We start from the raw sequence: 19,066 nt of genomic DNA, 5'->3' as shown, positions 1-19,066 counted from the left end.
GTATGCTTGGCGTCTTCCAATGGAGAACATCCTACTACACCGGATCCACACGTGCCATATTCAGCTTTCATTGTTCCCCAATTTAAAAACAACCCAACTATATTTTACTTATACATTATATTCTATTAATCATCTCAAACGCCTCATTTTACCCAATTGGTAAGATTTTATATGTGATAAAACAAGTCAAATGTACACTATACATACAGTATACCAAAGTTGGAAAAAGTTTTTCTATGTTTTCATGCTTCACAGGTGATTTCTCACTTGGTTCGGCCTTCCTTAAATGCACCATAATGCTGTGAGATCTTCAGGCTACACTGACTCAGATTTCATCTGTGATGGATTGCTCGCGAACGAAGCGTCTCTTTGAGTTTACAGAGATGGATTGCATATTGTTGCATATTGAGCATATAGCAAAGCCATATAAACATTGGCTATTACATTTTTACATGTTTGACAAGAAATCAACTTGAGCCGCGCAAACATTTAAGCCGCTGGGGGAGCCGGTGGGAGAGTGCTGACTCTTTTTAGAAGCCCAACCGAAAGAGTTGGTTCTCTAAAAGGAGCCGAACTTTGCATCACTAGCTCTCATTCGTTCATCCAGTTTGCATTACCATTAATTAGTGGTAAGTAGCTCCACATGTTATACTTTAAAATGTGACTATTAAGTGCGAGAGGCAAGGCAAAGAGAGCAGAGGAAGGTTATAATTGGTTATGGTTACTCTCAACGTCAACTTAAAGCTAGCAAAACGGTTTGGAGACATTATAATGACAATAATCCACCAGGGAAGGGGGAATCGACTGGAAATTCTTCTTCGGGGTACCTCTTCTACTTTCCACCCTCTTACTGTCCATGGCAGGACATACAAGGTGTTTCTGAGGCTGCAGTGGTGCTCTAACATCACATCGTTTGCCCGACTGAAAATGAAGTGTGCAGTTGCGTCTTACATGAGGAAGTGACTCGTTGACGGCAGAAATGATTCAAGTGCTGCTTGCTGCATCCCAGGTGCTGTTTTGTGATAAACCTCCACACACACACACACACACATTATACGCGGTTTTCTTTGAACGCTCAAATACATGTATGTATAACTAAAATCATAATAATTAAAATCGAATGGGCATATTATTGGACATGTTTTCACGTGCCTCAACAATGGTATGGGGGGATATACAATATATATATATATAAACCACGAAATAAAGAAACATGTATATACTTTAATATAATACTATGTATATGATATACGATGTATATACTTAAATATAATATTTCAATTGGTCTCCAGGGTTGAACTCCTCTACTTAAACTACAACTCAACGTACACTTCTAATGATTTCACTCAGCGACGCCCCACAACAAAGACGTGCCACGCCCATTCCATCCCCGAGCAACGCCAACAACGGAACAAAAAGTAAGTTCCCATCTTGTTTACATTGTTTTAATAAATTACCTCAACGTCAATTGCGGTTTCATGTAGTTATATGTGTTAATTGGCCATTTTTAATTGAATATTGACGTAATGAGAGTTGCCTCCGACGGGAGCTAGTTTTGCTGAATAACTTTAATGGCGTCATAGATACACATTGATACACAAGTTGAAGGTCTTTATAAAGACGGCTGCCTCATTCCATGATTGTGTGCTGTTGAAGCAACAGGCTGGCAGGAGGAAATTAACATGCACACCAATCCTTGCTAATTAATATGTGCTGTCAATCAAAAAGTCAACAAACCTGCATTCAGCTGCTACAGTATTCAGCAGGAAAGCATCATGTGAAGTGTGTTCATGTATGACATTTATTCGAGTGCCAGCACAAAAAAAAAATAAAAAATAAAAAAGCATCACCAGTGAAGGATGCGGACACTTTGGGCAGGACATCCTAGAGTCTTAATGCTGGGGAGTGGATACCTGGCCCTGATCAGATAAGAGTAATGGAAGCCAAAGAAAAGACCCCTGTCGCCTGTGGCCCCCTGCTGAATGGATGTGCTCCCTGAGGTGTACCTTTGGTATCACACACGCCTGTGGACACAGATTTATTGGCTATTAAAAAGCTACACTGAAATGCATTTCGGAAAATGCTGTGTTTATTCTGCTGAGACGTCCTTGTGGGAGCAAACAAAAAAAACAAAAAAACGACTCTCTCGTACAGAACACCACTACGCTGCACCAACTTTAAATCAACTTTAATACCTTTTTATAAACCGCAGTTCTTTTCCACAATTCAATTATTGGTTATTCAAATACTGCACCCCCCCCCAAAAAAAAGAACATTTGTACTTACACTATACACATAACTAGTACTCCTTTGGAACAAATTAACAAGAAAAAGCAAGCAGGGACTCATAAAGGTAAATTTGACATTTATCTACATGTTATACAAACACCAGGAGCAACAAACGGTTCACTTATTGATGTTCTTTGGAAAATAATAACCAGTGTGAGGTTCCTTTTGGACACGTTAACACACAGCATCTACACACAACTCAAAAGACATCATTTCAGAGTGACTGGGTTTTGGTATGATACACTCCTCCGTTCTAGAAGGATCATTTACAGTTACGGTAGTTCCAATAGCTTTATTTTATCTTCTTGTTGAATATGTCTTCACTTTCTTATATTCTGACACATGTTTAGGTGTACTAGATGGACTCCTTTACCTTGACGGTTAAACACTTATTTGAAGTTTGTTGCAGGTGAAAAAAAAAACTACATCCGTCTACTGTAATATGCCTAAAAACCCTCATGTTTTAGATATATTAGATGGAGGTTTGTTTTTTTACCTTCATGTACACCTAAAACCTTGAGTTTACTATAACATATCGAAAACTATGAGGATTTTGTACCTTAACACACAAGATGAGAACAAAAATCAAGTTTTTAGGTATATTAGATGGCATTAAAAATATTTACGAACTTATGTAATATATATTTATACCATATTTCTTATGTATCTAAAAAAAAAATTACGCAACCTAATGCACGTAATATTTCATTTTTTAAAACGTGTGAAGGTGATGAAAAAACTCAAGTTTTTAGTTTTTTTTTTTAGAAAATATATTGATTTATTTATATACTATTTCTAATATACCAGATGGTATATTAGTTGTAGTTTAAAAATTATATTTATTTATATACTGTACTAGTCCTAATATACCAGATGGAAAAAACTGAAGTATTTAGGTATATTAGATGGAGTTTAAAAAGCAATATTTATTTATATACTATTTCTAATATACCTAAAAAGTTTTTAACCTTAACACACATCAAGATGGAAAAAAACAACTTTTTAGGTATATTCAATACATTTTTTCACGTGTTAATGTTAAAATATATTTAGATAGACTAGATGGGGTTAAAAAATGTATTTCATATTTATTAAAGTAATATTTATAATATACCTCAAAACTGAAGTGTACACAATCTGATATACTTAAAAATGCAAGTAATTTTTTTTTACCTGAACACAACAAAAAACTCGGGTTTACTCGCAGTTTACGCAGTAGTTCTCATATATTTTCTGCCAGGAGCTGTGAAACGGAGAGCTATGAAGAATACAAGCGTCCGATTTTGAGTACAATAAATTTGTACATGTTGACAGGTCATGGACGAGTGGTTAGCATGCAGGCCACACAATTGGGAATTGGGTTCAATTCCCCCCTTGGGAGAGATGCCTTTCCTCTGGCACGTTTGCATGTTTTCTCCGGGTACTCCGGTTTCCTCCAACATTCCAAAAAACATGCTAGGTTAATTGGCGACTCCAAATTGTCCATAGGTATGAATGGGAGTGTGAATGGTTGTTTGTCTATATGTGCCCTGTGATTGGCTGGCCACCAGTCTAGGGTGTACCCCGCCCCCCGCCCGGAGACAGCTGGGATAGGCTCCAGCAGCCCCCACAACCCTCGTGAGGAAAAGCGGTTGAATATGAATGAATGGATATTGACAGGTCTGCACTAACATTGAAAGTACTCCCAGTCTCTCGCGCCCCCTAAAGGGACCCGTCCACTCTTTCAGAAGCACAGGTCTAGTAACGTTTTCACCTTTTATGAAGATTTTTTTTTTACCCTGAAATGTGTCAAGGTAAGAAACTCAAGCTTTTAGGTAAAAAATATGTATGACTTGGTAGAATATTTATTTTTATTTTATTTCTAATAAACTAAAAACTAAAGTTTGCTCCATCCAATACATGTTTTAATTTAATATACCTAAAATCTTGTTTAAAGTTTATCCTGTTTTCTCCAGTAAAGTAAAAAAAAGTCCATCTAATGTACCTAAGTATTGATGTGTACTTGAACTAACGACATAATGCGTGAATATAAGGAAGTGAGCATATAAGGATCATTTACATGATGTGTAAAAGACACGGCACACAGTCAGATGGAGTAAGTTGACATATGGCCTTTAACCGTGCTGAACAGTCAAAGCACGTTCCACACTTGACTATAAGACCAGATGTTCCACCGACACGTCCTCCTTCCATCTCCAGATGTGTTTTATGTCTCGCACGGAAAGACTTCCCAACATGACATTTCCCAGGTGATGTCAGGGCGGCTGACAAAGTGCTGATTATTGTCTCCTCTCCTGACACTTGAACGCCACGTGATGCCTTCATGTTCATCGGGCGGACAGACCGCTTTTACCACGCACACGTGCACTATAATGATGATGGTGATGATGGTGAAGAATTAAGACTACAATTAGACATTTGGCAAGCAGGAGCCGGTGATGTTAATGATTCTCCGTTATTCTCTTCAACTCGGCTCCTTTTCTCACTTCATGCTCGCGTCAATCCGTCATTTGACTTTCATTCGGCTCATTGGACAACGGCTGTCACGGTGCGTCTATTATCCAGACAGCCATCGGTCAAAGCTTTTGAAAATCATCGTCATTGTGCTCAATGAAAAGGTAAGAATAAATGCAAGCGCACGCAGAGCCACGTTTGGCTCGCTTAGAAGGCGGGGAGGGAATCCTTTTCACCTCCCAACTTGCTGGCATGTGGCCGCGCCTTCAAAGCAACATCTGGGCAACATATTAATTAGCAGCGCTTTGCTGGGGGCGGATGGTGAAAGCTATTCTCAAGCTGTCAATCCACAGCCAAACTCAAATACTAATAATATTATTCATTTTTGGATTGTTTGAAAAATCTTAACCATAAATAACACAATACAGTACTAGATCTGTAAGTTCCCTCCATGGACAGCCAGCGAATAGCAAAATGTTATTGAGGTGGCCATAAAACGATCGACTTTTGACACATAGCTCGTTCCTCCCCCTCCGAACCTTCCTGCTGGCTTGATGTTCTCCTTTAATTATATAAGTAAAGAATAGAAGCGATTGTTGTTATTGTCATTCAACTCAGTTACAGAACAGTCTCACAGCAACTCTGATGCATTCAAGAACCGCTTAGCAAAGTGCAAAATCTGAACGCTCATTATTGAAGCATTGTACCCGTATTATCACATGTTTATCAATTATTACGAACTTATGGTGAATGAGATGTATTTTGTTTTACTTTTATTTTATTGTTTTAAACCAAAAATTGCCGGGCCGTCAATGCTGAATCACAAAAGTGCGGGAATCGAGTGTATAATGCCAATTAGGGTTGTACAACTTTTCATGGATATATGGTTATTTATTAGAATTGATTTGAAAAAACTCTACATTTTTAAGTTGGAAGGGAATTTATAAACTGTATAAAATGTGGTGAAACAAACATACCAGTTTTGGTATGGTTTTTGTCGTAAGTTTTGCCTCGGTTTTTGTACACCGTCTTGGTTTTCAGCCTGACGACCATCTGTTCAGAAATCACCTTGCAGTCGCACCTTCCAGTCGTTAGTTTTTGAGTAATGATGTATTTTAGACTGTTGAATCAGTGTGTTTATGGCTTAAACATGGAAAATGTTGCGAGTTTACAACAGCAATTGAAGAGAGAGGAGGGGGGTCGTTCACTTTGATTCTTTACTGTTATCATCGGAAAGGCAACGTCAAGCAAGCAGGAGGGTTTTGAGGGGAAGAAGAGAGCCGTGTGTCAAAAATCGACATTTTTATGGGTGTATAAATTTTTGCCATTTGGGGGTGGACCTGGCTTGTCACCCCCGTGATAAGCATACCGCATGCTATTGTACCCTGATGAAAAGTGGCCTGGTACATTGAAATAACTTACTGGGTTGAAGCAGGGCTTCAACTCTGGTGAGAACATGTTGAAGTATCTGACAACCATTTTAGGGTGCACTGCACCTCAGGGTCTGGTTGGCTGAGTGGAGGAGAAAGGAGTTTAGAGGTTCGAATGACGGTGATTTAAAGGTCAAACAAAAGTCTCAGCGGTCATCCTGTGGAGGAGTAAGGTGTGTCGCTATGGTAGTTGTAGTCGGGACAAACCTTTTGCACCAGTTTATAGTCCACGCTGTAGAAGGCTATATAGATGCATATGACCTTGAAGGGCTTGGAGCAGAGCCAGGACACGTGACTCTGCGTCTGCTCCTGGTAGCACACCTTGGACGGGTCGAAGCTACACAGCGCCGTCTTCTTGTTGCGGTCCGTTTTCTCGTATTCGATTCGGCAGTTGAAAGATTTGGTGTCTTTGGTCTCCAGCGTGGACTGCTGCGCCATCTCGAACTCCACCACCTTGGAGGGCGGCACCAGGCTCACTGACACGTTGCCCAGACCCGTGGAGTTGTGGCGGAAGTAAACGCTAAAGGTGCCGTTGCCGTGGTCCACAATCTTGCCTGTGATCAGCAGGTTGAGTTTGACCGTCTTGATGTTGGAGTGGAAGTCGCCCCATCCGAACATCTTTTTGAACTTGCCGGTCTTGACGATGGGCCTGCGTTTAGTTCTGGCCTGGGGATCCTGAACATCTGTCTGGTTGGATAACCAGTCCCAGAAGTCCTCCATGTTCTGTAAATATGACATTTCCCTCACGTTGCTCTTGAACCCCGGGGAGGCCCTTGCAAACAGGCGCAAGGGGTTGAGGATCCGCGGACTGGCCCCGGTGGGAGACGTCTGTTCGTGTGTGCCGTCCCCCCACTCGATGAGCTCTGTGGCTCCCCCGCGTACTTTCCTGGCGGAGACCTTCAGAGAAAACACAGCACACACACAACTAGTCAGTGGCACACATTGACAATTATGCAAATATTGTCAATCCACTGGCGCAAAGACACACACACGCAGTGTCTCCAGTTGGCTTCAAATAAGGCAAAGTGAAAGTCACTTAAACTGTCATGAGACACCTCAAAACAACTCTTCTAACGTCTCCTTAACTTCGGTGGTTCTTTAGAAAACACATCAGGAATGCAGGACTCTACTATATTGGTAATACGGACGTAAAGGTGACTGAGGTGTGTGGTGAAATATGTAGAGGGCTCTAATAATGGTACAAACCATATTTAAAAAGTCGTAACCTAGCATAGTCGGTTCTGGTATGGATTAGCCACAATAAATGAGGGATTACTGCATAGGCAAAGGTCGTCAAAGTTGATATTGTTGCTGTTACATGAAAAGTCCTGACAAACACGCACAGCATTTTTATTGGCCACAGTTAGAATGATCATGTATAGAAGAACCTTACTGATTGATGGTGACCCTAAATATCATTCATTCATTCATTTTCTACCGCTTTTCCTCACAAGGGTCGCAGGGGTGCTGGAGCCTATCCCAGCTGTCTTCGGGCGAGAGGCGGGGTACACCCTGGACTGGTGGCCAGCCAATCACAGGGCACATATGTATAGACAAACGACCATTCACACTGACCCTAAATATATACGTACATATTCTTTTAAGCAGGAACCCGATTCATCTGTTCAAAGATGCTTCAGATAATTCCAGTACAGTCACATCCAGATGCGGTTTGGTGAAAGAAATAAAGAAATACTGCTAGATTCAAATCCATGTCAAAGCAGACGGCCACCATTCTTTGATGTGGCTTTATTTGAACCTTGACTTGTAATGGTGGCCGACAATAAAATCGGCTTATCATCTGCTAAAGTATCCGCCAAAGTGTTAATCCAGAGACACAGCAATGAACTGTGATCCTCCTTGTGCCTCAAAGCTGTTTAGCCTCAGGAGCCGTTCCTGGTCCACTTCAGATAAAGCGTTAATAATTCACCGCAATAAGCTTAGCTAGTTTTATTAGTAATTAGCGCCGGCTTTCCCCGGGCCCGGTTGCGGGGATCACTGCGAGAAGCAGATGTTGAAAGCAAGCAAGCAACGGCTGTTTGAATTCTTGCTGAGCCGCTGTGCACTACTTTCGGAATAATTACCATTTTGCTGTAAGCATAAATGAATTGCACGTGTGCTAAACTAACTAAGTAGGCCTGTGTGCTTGAGTTACATAAACGCTTCCTAACCCATACTTACAGTACAAGTGCATCATTACAACTATTGGTTACTAATTGTACACTTCATGACAATTTAACATAACGACATTATGGCCACTTGACATCCAATACAAGCAAAGATAATGAGAAGCACATTGGCCATAGAAATAGTGTGAAAGCAACCAGTCCAGGGCGCACCCCGCCTCTCGCCCAAAGACAGCTGGGATAGGCTCTAGCATACCGCTGACCCTATTGGACAGATGGATGTATTACTTATTTTCTCCAAAAACAGTCTTCTTATTCTACAGAAACCACATCTCATTCACTCAAAGTTGGTAGTCATTTATAAATATGTGGTAATACAGGTCAAATTTACAGCATGCATGTACCACTGTTAAAAAGAAACCAACAAAAAACACAATTCATCCATCCACCCATCTGTTTTCTATGCCACTTAGAGGCGGGGTACACCCTGGACTGGTCCACAATAAAAAAAAAAAAAGATTTTAGCACATTTTTATCTTCAAGCTTCACTGATATTTTTTTTCTTCAAGCGCTGAAAATTCACACATTGTTCAGGTGGTCCTTGAACACAACATGGTTGCTCTGAGACTGCAAACATGAAACTTGTATATAACTGGTATAGCGATCCTACCTGTTTGTCTATCACCTTTCAATATCCTTCATTCGTGGTGAGTACTAGAAGCTGCAATAATCATTAATCGACTATCCAATTCACAGACAACTATTTGGGGATTACAGTAATAGTTTGGGATTTAAAAATGTTAATATCCTCTGATTTCAGCCTCTCAAATGTGAATATTCTTTGTTTATTTCCTTTGTTATCTATAAAAGTAGACCTATTATTTTTTGTAACACATCGACTTCAACGTAGGTGAGTAACAGGGCTGTATTGTAAAAATACATTTTTTAAAGAAAACACGCAAAAAAAACAGCAAAAATGGGAAAATCAGCAGTTTAATAAATATAAGTTTAAATATTAATAGGAATTGTATTTTTTGTAATTTTCTGTTGTGACATTATGAGGAAAAATATAAATTTAGTTGCATAAAGTTGACATATTGAAGAAAGTAATATGAAAAAACAAGAAGTAATGTTTTGAAAATTAGGTTGCAAAAAAATTATAATGTTTCAAAAATAAAGTCAAAATATTATGGGAAAAAAGCCATAATGACGTGAGAAATCTATCTTTATATAAATGACTCGCAGATTTTTCACCACTTTCTGGTGGTACCCGAATGTAACCTGATGCACTGAGACTAATATCGTCTAATAGTTTGACTTTATGTCGTCTTACAGGAAAGGGGGTATTGAACATACAAAGAAAGATATTCTATAACCACCAAGTACAGTTTGTCCCGTTGTGAAAACTCCAGTGGTGTAACCAAATGTTCTCTCTCTCCCAGGTAAGCTATGCATGAGATGTTTATAATGCAAATGAGAGCCAGAAGTTTAAGTATGATGAACAAGTGGGGAAATTGCAGTGGCAACATTGGGATGAAGAGAGGAAATATCTACTTAAATGCCCCGAGACAGATGAAGCACTGAGAACCTGAAATCCTCCACTGACACATCAGCTTTCCTGCTCGCTCACTGTCACAACACACACACACACACACCTCGCTCATTTAGGCACACGTGGTTTAAAAACTGAGGCATGAAAAAAAAAAAAAAACTGAGGAGAGAGAAACTCAAGAAAACAGTGGAAATATGAGGCAAGGTCTCATGAAGGAGACTCTACAAAAGCTTAATTAAGATTTCTTAATCTGTGCTGCCGTGCTAGCGGCGTTTCAGGGCGACTTGAAATAAGACATTATTATGATAATAAGTGTAGCCTCATAGAGCTTGAAACCGGCAGAGCTCATTTTGAACAGTGCAAGGCAGAGACGAGCGGCAAACATTGCCAATATCCGCTCCCTCCCGCTGCATCGCGCACGGAAGCCTGCCGAGGCCTGGCACGCTCATTCACCAGTCCATGCATAATTAACAGTAGTGACGAACAAATAATTACACATCATATATCAACAACTGCATTGGGAATCTACACACAAGAGTACATTAACTGTGCCATAATTAGGACACTGTCATCACATCATCATATACTGTATGTGTGTGTGTGATAGACGAACAAAATGTGAAAATTTAGAAAATATTTATTTGTGCAGTCAGCATGTGGTAATATGCAGATATGCCTGTGTGATATTAATTATACATATTTACATATTTTCTGGATGTCAAGTGACAATATTTTATGTTTAGAGAATAGAATAGAATAGTCCTTTATTGTCATTGTAACAACCAAGTGCCCAACAGTCAGTGCATCACTCAAAATCACATTAAGAATAAATAAATAAGATTAAAAAAATATCTACAAATAAAAATAAAAAGCTGTCTCACAAGAACAGGGCAGCCAATCAGACTGAACTTTGGCATTTCTACTATGAATGATAATACACCTACAGTAATATGGAAGTGCAAGCGGGATTGGAAGAACACATTAAGTGGTCTACACACTTAACGCCTTGTAGTCCAACCCACTTCGGTGTTCCCAACATCACCTGTCGGGTGCTTTTTTCATTTGAGTTCCACATGGACCTTCACACCAAGTGCGAAATCACAACGCTGACTGAAAAAAACATGATCACTGAAGCATAAGGAGAGAGCATACAGTGGAACACGTATGCTGTACATGTTACAATGTTGTTGTTTTTTTACAGTGTATGAATGCACACTGGGATTTGCACCTTTGTGATGTATTCAAGCCATGTATTGGTGCCCTGATGTATGTGTCTGTTATTGCATTTAAGACTGCTACCAGTAGTGGCTGTATAGTTATGTGAGTGTTGACGTGTGCAGCTGGAATAAAGATGTCGTCCTGATTGATTGAGTGACAATCTCATTCGTTCTGTTGTGGTGAATGGGGGCTAGAAAACTAGCTAACAGCATGACTGCTTGCTTACCGCTAGTAAACAACAATAGAAGAAGAAGAAGTTAACCGGCTATAGGGCACCATTAACTATTTTAACAAGGATACAAAAACACTACAGCCAAATGGCGCCATGACAACACACGGTCACACATGAGTCACTTAATAATTTCTTGTTTCCAAACTAGTAGGTTGATCATTAAAATGAAATATAAACGATAAACCAGGGAATACGTATGTATTTTTTTTCCCCCAAATTAAATTTTTTTTAAGCATAAAAATGGCTATAATGAACTACAATGCAAATAGGCATTCAGAAGACACATTCTATGATGCTATGAATGATATTTGGTATTCCACACTGGACACTAGGTGACAGTAATGTTACTTATTGTTGATGCAGACTTTCCACACAGACTATTGACATTGACCTGACGGACACCATTTCTGTTCTACGCTGGTTGTTGGTCGAAAAAATATGAATATTTTACCAAACTGTACATACTTTTGGCACTATATATAATATAGTATTATAGTAGTAGTATTATATATATATATATATATATATATATATATATATATATATATAATAAGCACTTTCAAGCATAAAATGGTTAAATTAACTACAATACAAAGATCTCAGTGTGTGTATTCAAAGATGCGAAGATATGTAGTATTTCTACACTGGTCACTAGCTTGTAATATGTGTTGGAACACACAAACCCCAGGCTTGATCACCAAAATAACAGGCTTTTTTTGCAGACCTGAATGATCTCACAACAAACACAATAATCCCTAACACTGGCTACTGTTTTGATCGCAACCCACGGCAATCTAAAACTCAACTCCGACGTCATTCCAGTCACTCCACTCACTCCACTCAGCTCCACTAGCACCAGAATGGCTTATTATTATATTAAAAGGCTTATTTTCTCTTATTGTGTCTTCTATATTGGGTGATACAAGTGTAAAGGTGACTATAGGGGTGTTATTTCATGTCAGAAGAGCTCTTATAAAGAAGGTTGTAAACAGGTTTTTTATGCTCTAATTACAAAAATATTCCATTCATAAATTAGGAATCCTACTTTGTGAAAATTCACTTATCACAGCCAGGTCTGAAACCAATTAATCGCAATAAACGAGGGATTAAATAAGTAAAGTTGTATTCAAGTTCAATTTTCCTCCTGCTACAAATTTTCAATATAGACTTTGGCTTCAATGTAGTTCTCAACTATTTTTGTAATAATGTGACATATGAATTTATACTTAATCCACATGTTTGTGTAGTTACTATAATGTACAGTATGAATATTCTGTTGCCCTAGGTGTACTAGCATGTAGTGTGTGTGATATTTGACTGTTTTAATCAGTAGTACCCACAGCTTCTGTTTAAACTTGAATTCTGGCAGGAGTCCGCCACACACCGAGGATGGATCAGCCTCGACATCCATCCGTAATGAGCGCCACGCAGCCGGCTGTCTGCTTGTCCCGTGGGTGGACATATCTTTTGGAGGCCTGACATAAAGGTAATTGCTACAGTGACCAGAACTAGCCTGTAGAAGGTTATTAAGCAACCAGTGACATCTGGATCTTCTGAAAAGATGCCGTTCAAATGCCTTAGCGGCAAGCAGCCCCCGGCTTGCTGTGATGGGTTCTGTGCCGCGGGCGAATGCTAAAGCAGCATTTTCATGTCCATGATAGAATCTCTTTCAAGCAAGTCCAGTTGACAAGAAAGGCTGCCACTCAAAATCTCCAAACTGCTTTTTTGGGAGCATGTAATGTCTTTATTTGCAGTCTGACTGGATCTTTAAATTAAAATGATCCACTTTTTTTCCTGATGTAGTTATCCAAATGTGCATCTGGGGAGAATTGGTTTCAGGCGTGTTTCTGAGGGTAAACAAAATGGGCAATTAACCTGCTCATCAGCGCCAGCAGAGCAGTTCCAATGATGCACGCCGCTCTTTTTCATGGATTTATCTGTGCAAATTGACCTCACTTTGGTGCTGCAATTCATTTCTCTGCTAATTTTCGATGTCTGTGGCTCCATTAACTTGACGCTTTTCTGTGTAGAAAAAAAAAACCTGCTAATGGGATGGAAAATACACCATGCTCACTATTGCGGATAGACAACTTTTGAATTTGAACATGTTTTATCAAGGATGCAATGTCTCCACATCAGATTACGATGAAGCTTGATTGATCTAACATGACAAACATCCCCTCCACTGCCAGAATCCTCAGTGCCACATCCTCCCCTTCGCATCTTCCTTCTTGTGTTACGGGCATTTCCTTTGTAATGATTCACATCCAGAGCCAGTTCCAGGAGAGAAAGGCCCTGGAGGCACTTAGGCAGCCCAGTGTGAGAGACAATACACGCCGCTGAAGAATAGATTGGTGCTCTGATCACTGGAACAGCCTCACGCACCAAAGCCATCACTTTTAATCAGTTGTTGTGTCCAAGGAGACACATGGCAGGTGCTTCAGCACTGTGCTGGATCACAACAAAGCATCCACACAGGAGGACCCTAACCCACCACACAATGCCACCAATAAAGGTATGTGTGATGATAGCATCTAACCCCCTATAAATACGTACCAACAATGACCCCAAATAATCATCATATGACAACTCCGTTTCTAATATCAGAACATTTTTGACAACAATTCATACACCATCCAACAAGAGTCTTGCAGAAAGATATACACAGCGGAACCTTGGTGAACATAACTTTCAGTTTATGTTGAAAATGTATACAAAAATGTTGAAATTCGTACATTGTTAGCGTACAATATGGCGCACGTCTTGTTGTGGTAACAATACGCTGTACTACAAAATATCCCAGGCTGTTAGCATGGGATGCTATTGTCCCCTGGCTCTGTTGCCCATTTATGATGTCATCAGCAGTCGACTCTGTTGTTTTGTGCTCGGACAGTTACGCCACAGGTCTCTGCTTTTATAAAATAAGCCCCTGTTGGCAACTTTTTAGTAGGAAAAATAGGTATGGGCTGTCTTGTATTGATTAAAGACGAGAGACTTGCAAAACATTGACTTTCGATCACATCGGTCTGGTGGCCCAAAGAAAATGTTAGACTCATTGGTGCATGGGTAAGTATGCTATTTAACGGAATGTTGATGCATGCCGTGATATTTTCAAGTCACAAGATAAGATAAGAATATGCCTTTATTCGTCCCTCAGTGGGGAAATTTGTATTGCACAGCAGCAAGAGTACAGAATCAGTTAAGCAGTACAAAATACACAATATAGAAAAATAAACAATATAAACAACCCAAGTATTAACAAAACCAACAGTTTTTCCCAGAGTTATATACAATACAGTATGTAGATAATATGAAATGAGATGAGATATATGACCAGTCAATACACTGAGATCTTGCTAGTGAGTTAATATGAGGCATTATGGAAATACTTCACATAGAACTTAGTATATTGCATTTAGAGCCCTTAATATTGCACATGGAGGTTGAGCAGATATTGCACAGTGAATGGGGTCTGGAGTAACTATACTGACTATAAAAGCAAGTATTACACAGATGTACATAATGGTGTAGAAGTCTATTTGGGAGCAGTGCTGGTTGTACAGCCTGACAGCTGCAGGAAGAAAGGACCTTGGAAAGGATTTGTAGTGGTGTAACAATTTCTATCACGATTCGTAGTTGCCGAAAGGATATTGGTTCATTTTAAAACTATACCATGCAAACGATTCAGTAATTTTTTAGCCAAAAATTCACCTGCTGTGACTGAAATAAATGCTTTCTGTTTTTTATAACTCTCTGCATTTTCGAGTTCTCACAATATTTTAATTTTGGTTTTCGTATGAATTTAGCTTTTTTCTGGTTCAGTAGCCACCTTCAAACAAAAATATTTTTTTGTTTGTTTGTTTTTGGAACTTTTTTGTTTTGATGATGGACTACTATCTGAAGAACTCTGCAACAAATTTTCCCAAAATGTCCACAGATTCCCAATCTGATTTCATTTCCTGTCCCAATATAACTGCTTCTGTTTGAGCATACAACGACTGCAACCGGACGTGACGTCAAGTACAACCCAGCTATTAGCATTATATGTTGTTGCAATAGACCTTTCACTTGCACCATACTAGTTGGGCCTGAATTACTGTACTGGCATCCTCTGCTGATTCTTGTCATGTAGAGAAATCCCTCATTCCTACATTCTTTCAACATGTAGCGACGACATGTCCCTGTGATTGACTGGCAACAAGTTCACAGTGGATAGGCTGGATAGGATAGGCTCTGGTTGATACGATACAAATACTAAAATCTTACAGAATGACTCTGCCATGACTCTGTGACTATCAACCAAATCAACATGCTTGTGTGTATAAAAGCAACATAAATCATAAATAAGTGCACACCTAAAAGAACAGCAAAAATCAGGTCTCATCAGTCTCATCCCGTGGCCTGAGGCTGGCTAACAGACAGCGACGTTTCAGGTTCCTAAGATCTCAGGTCACCTTGTCTAGGCAACTCGGTAACATACTTCATGAATCCAAATGCTTCTCTCAAGCCTTGTTGAAGGTCTCTGTAGGTTCGACATCAGAACAAGCCCGATCTTCACACATGTCGATTGAACTCTGACTCTCTGGTAGAGCAAGGCACCCCCTGCCAATAACACCAGTAAACTCAGTACCAGGAAATATGTTGATGCCTATGAAACGCAAAGACGCTCCCTTCATAAGCACCCTGTTTACACAGCTGTCTGTCTGCTACTGTCCAAATATTCTGTTGAAGGTGAAGACGGTGAGCTAACAAGCTGATAAAGAGGTGTTGAGGTATATTGCGTCTAATAGCTCAAAACTTTTACAGTTTTTCTTGAGAAAGATGTATCACATTGTCGTGAAACATAATGAGCGACAAGGTGGAGGTGAGGAGATATGGGGGGGGGGGTACTTTCATACAATTAGCAACATTTAATTCAGAGTGGAAACTACCTGAGACTTTGTGCATGTCTGTTTCTAATTGAACACTAAGGCCAACTCCACTCATACTTCTTATTTTCATTAACGCTTCAATCTTTAAATGTATTTACCGATATACTGTGCAGCCTAATCTCAATTTTTAAACATGTATTTTTCAGTTTTCATCAAAACCTTTTGCGTCAGTTTTCGTACACGATCATAGTTTTCATTCACAAGATACATGCATGTAGACAAACTAGTACTACTACTCTAAATTCTGATGTGTAAACTATGTTATACGTTTAATGCATTTCTGCCAGAAGAGCAGTTCATTGGAGGACAAGCCACATAGATGGATGGCGCTGCAATGTAGTCTCTGTCCCTCCAGAGGGAGCCAGACAAGCCCAGAGGGAGGCTGACGTCATTGCAGTGCCCCAATGAATGAGTTACTGACACGCAATGCTTTTTCGGGAAAACTTTCAAATGTTGTGTTTTTTCCATTTCAAACAGGTTTACACTTTTGTATTTCTGGAGGTATACTTCTGGAGTGTTAAGTTGCTGTGTGATTAATTTAGTCTTTACTGTTATATATAATGACCGACTGCGGTCTCCAATGGGTTTACCCGCTCGTTGTGAGTGAAGTGAAGTGAAGTGGCTGCCAAAGACAGAATTACCGTTTCCTCACAGACTAGTAAACGGCACAGTATTTAAACAATTAGTGGTAGTCTGAAGTAAAGGAGATATCATGGAATTAGAATTGAGTCATAGATTAGCCACACCCACTGTAAGCCACAAGTTTTTAACGGTAGTACGTTTGACCTGATCGTTTCACAAAATCAAGCAGCCGGTTAGCAGGCTTCCAGGCCAAAATATACATAAAGGCCAAACCAGTGAATGTGTTTTTGTGGGGAGATTTTATTTTTAAACAGTGTGTTAACATACAATACCGCTCAAAAGTTTTGGATCACTTTAAAGCTGCAACAATTATTGATGAATCAATGATTCATTGATTATACAACTATTTTGTTATTTGATTATTATTCATTCATTCATTCATTTTCTGCCGCTTTTCCTCACGAGGGTCGCGGGGGTGCTGGAGCCTATCCCAGCTGTTTTTTGTGTAAAAACATAAATCTCTGATTTCAGTCTCTCAAATATGAAGACTTTGAATTTCCTCAGTCATCCATGAAAGTGTTGTTTATTAGGCAAAACAAGATCAGCACAGATCACACACATCTGCTTTGACTTTGACTTTTTTTTCCTCATATGTTGTGAACAAACCTCGGTGTTGGCATTGATTTGGATTTCTATAAACCGATGCGATTAATCAATTAAGAAAATATTTTTTATTTGCAGCCCTAAGTTACTTGTAATCTGGTTATATATAAGTTATACATTTTCAAACAATTGTATATGTTTCCCAAACAATTACAATGAATCCAATGACTTTAAATTAATTGATTTACAGGCATGTGAAAAAACAAGGACACTCAACGCAAAAAGGGATGACAATCTGGCGAAACATACATCCCTACTGTCACTATACTATTATTTATCTGTCAACTACACTGCATGGTGATGTCGTTATTAAACCCTAAAATGAGACTTGAAATTTCAGTCACCTTGAAATTTGCTCCATACTTTTAGACAAACATGTCTTTGCAGGGCATGTGTGGTATATACTACGTATAGCAACAAATTCTTAGTGTGTGGTTTAAGACAAAGACACTTCATGGGTTGTAAACACACAGCAGACGTAAATAGTTCTTGTCAAACACTTGTTTGATATTATTGTTACATTCAGTCTAATTGCTTTTCATAGGGGCCTTCACAATAGACAGTTCACAGTGCTGCACAACATTTACATACGACTGATGGGAAAAATACCAGGAGACAATAGATGCATTTTTCTGACTCACACAAGCTTCATTCTTAATTGTACACAAACTTAACTGTAACCAATGTAATGTAATGGGATGAATAAAAACAATCGATCATTGGCTACTTCTACGATAGCAATGTGGACCACAGAAGCAGAGAGAAAGGCTAAAGAAAAACAAATAGCTTTTACACACCAATGTCTGCACCAACAGTGTTGCAGTGACTTCCGGCTGCTGGGCTTCATGGGAGATAAAAGACTTTAAACATGGACATCTTGGTCGTTTACGTTTATTAATTCTGCCCTGTCGTCCAGCATCCTGACGTCACCTAGTCACTCTTGGAGACAAATGACGTATCTGTCCATCTTGATACTGATACTGGTGTTTGACGGGAACCATTTATGTGCGGCTGCCGGTTGACTACCTGCCAGTTGAAAGCCTGCAGCTGCCAACCTGTGAGACGTCTTCGTCTAATTAATTGTATTGTGAATTGTGAAGATGGATACAAGTACTCAGCTTTGTTGGGCAAATTATTTTTAAAAAGTAATGAGTTGTAGTTACTTTAAAGAAATTAGTAATGGTATAAGTAACTATGACTGCGATAAGTAAATATAACTCATGAGTTATAGTTACTTTAAAACAAATTTGTAATGGGATGAATAAAAACAACTCATGAGTTATAATTACTTTAAGTTAGTAATGGGATAAATAAAAATAACTCATGAGTTATAGTTACTTTAATTCAGTTAGTAATTGGATAAATAAAAATAACTCATGAGTTATAGTTACTTTAAGTTAGTAATGGGATAAGTAAATATAACTCATGAGTTATAGTTACTTTAAACAAATTGGTAATGGGATAAGTAAATATAACTCATGAGTTATCGTTATTTGAAACAAAATGGTAATGGGATAAGTAAATATAACTCGTGAGTTATCGTTACTTGAAACAAATTAGTAATGGGATGAATAAAAATAACTCATGAC

General features: G+C 39.1%; 1 protein-coding gene and 1 long non-coding RNA gene across 3 annotated transcripts in view; one reads left to right on the top strand and one right to left on the bottom strand.

Annotated features, from left to right (window-relative positions):
* Positions 1–1,314: 1,314 nt before the first annotated feature.
* On the top strand, positions 1,315–18,428 carry LOC131135850 (uncharacterized). Its single transcript, XR_013629533.1, has 3 exons — positions 1,315–1,418; positions 12,671–12,787; positions 18,394–18,428. It is a non-coding gene; the product is annotated as an uncharacterized LOC131135850 (long non-coding RNA).
* nxph2a (neurexophilin 2a) overlaps positions 5,794–19,066 on the bottom strand; it is a 30,276-nt gene continuing 17,003 nt past the window's right edge. Inside the window, exon 3 of one of the 2 annotated variants that reach the window (XM_078795006.1) lies at positions 5,794–7,070. In XM_078795006.1, coding sequence (XP_078651132.1) covers positions 6,327–7,070 — 744 coding nt within the window. In that variant the 3' untranslated portion in view covers positions 5,794–6,326. The remainder of the gene's footprint in view (positions 7,071–19,066) is intronic. The other variant, XM_058082219.2, reaches the window with a different exon arrangement.

The sequence above is a fragment of the Doryrhamphus excisus genome, linkage group LG12 (assembly GCF_037039965.1).
Source record: "Doryrhamphus excisus strain RoL-2023G ecotype Guam linkage group LG12, RoL_Dexc_Guam_v1.1, whole genome shotgun sequence".
Lineage (NCBI taxonomy): Eukaryota > Metazoa > Chordata > Actinopteri > Syngnathiformes > Syngnathidae > Doryrhamphus > Doryrhamphus excisus.
Note: the sequence above shows the minus strand (reverse complement) of the source record. Positions and strands in the feature narration are given on the sequence as shown.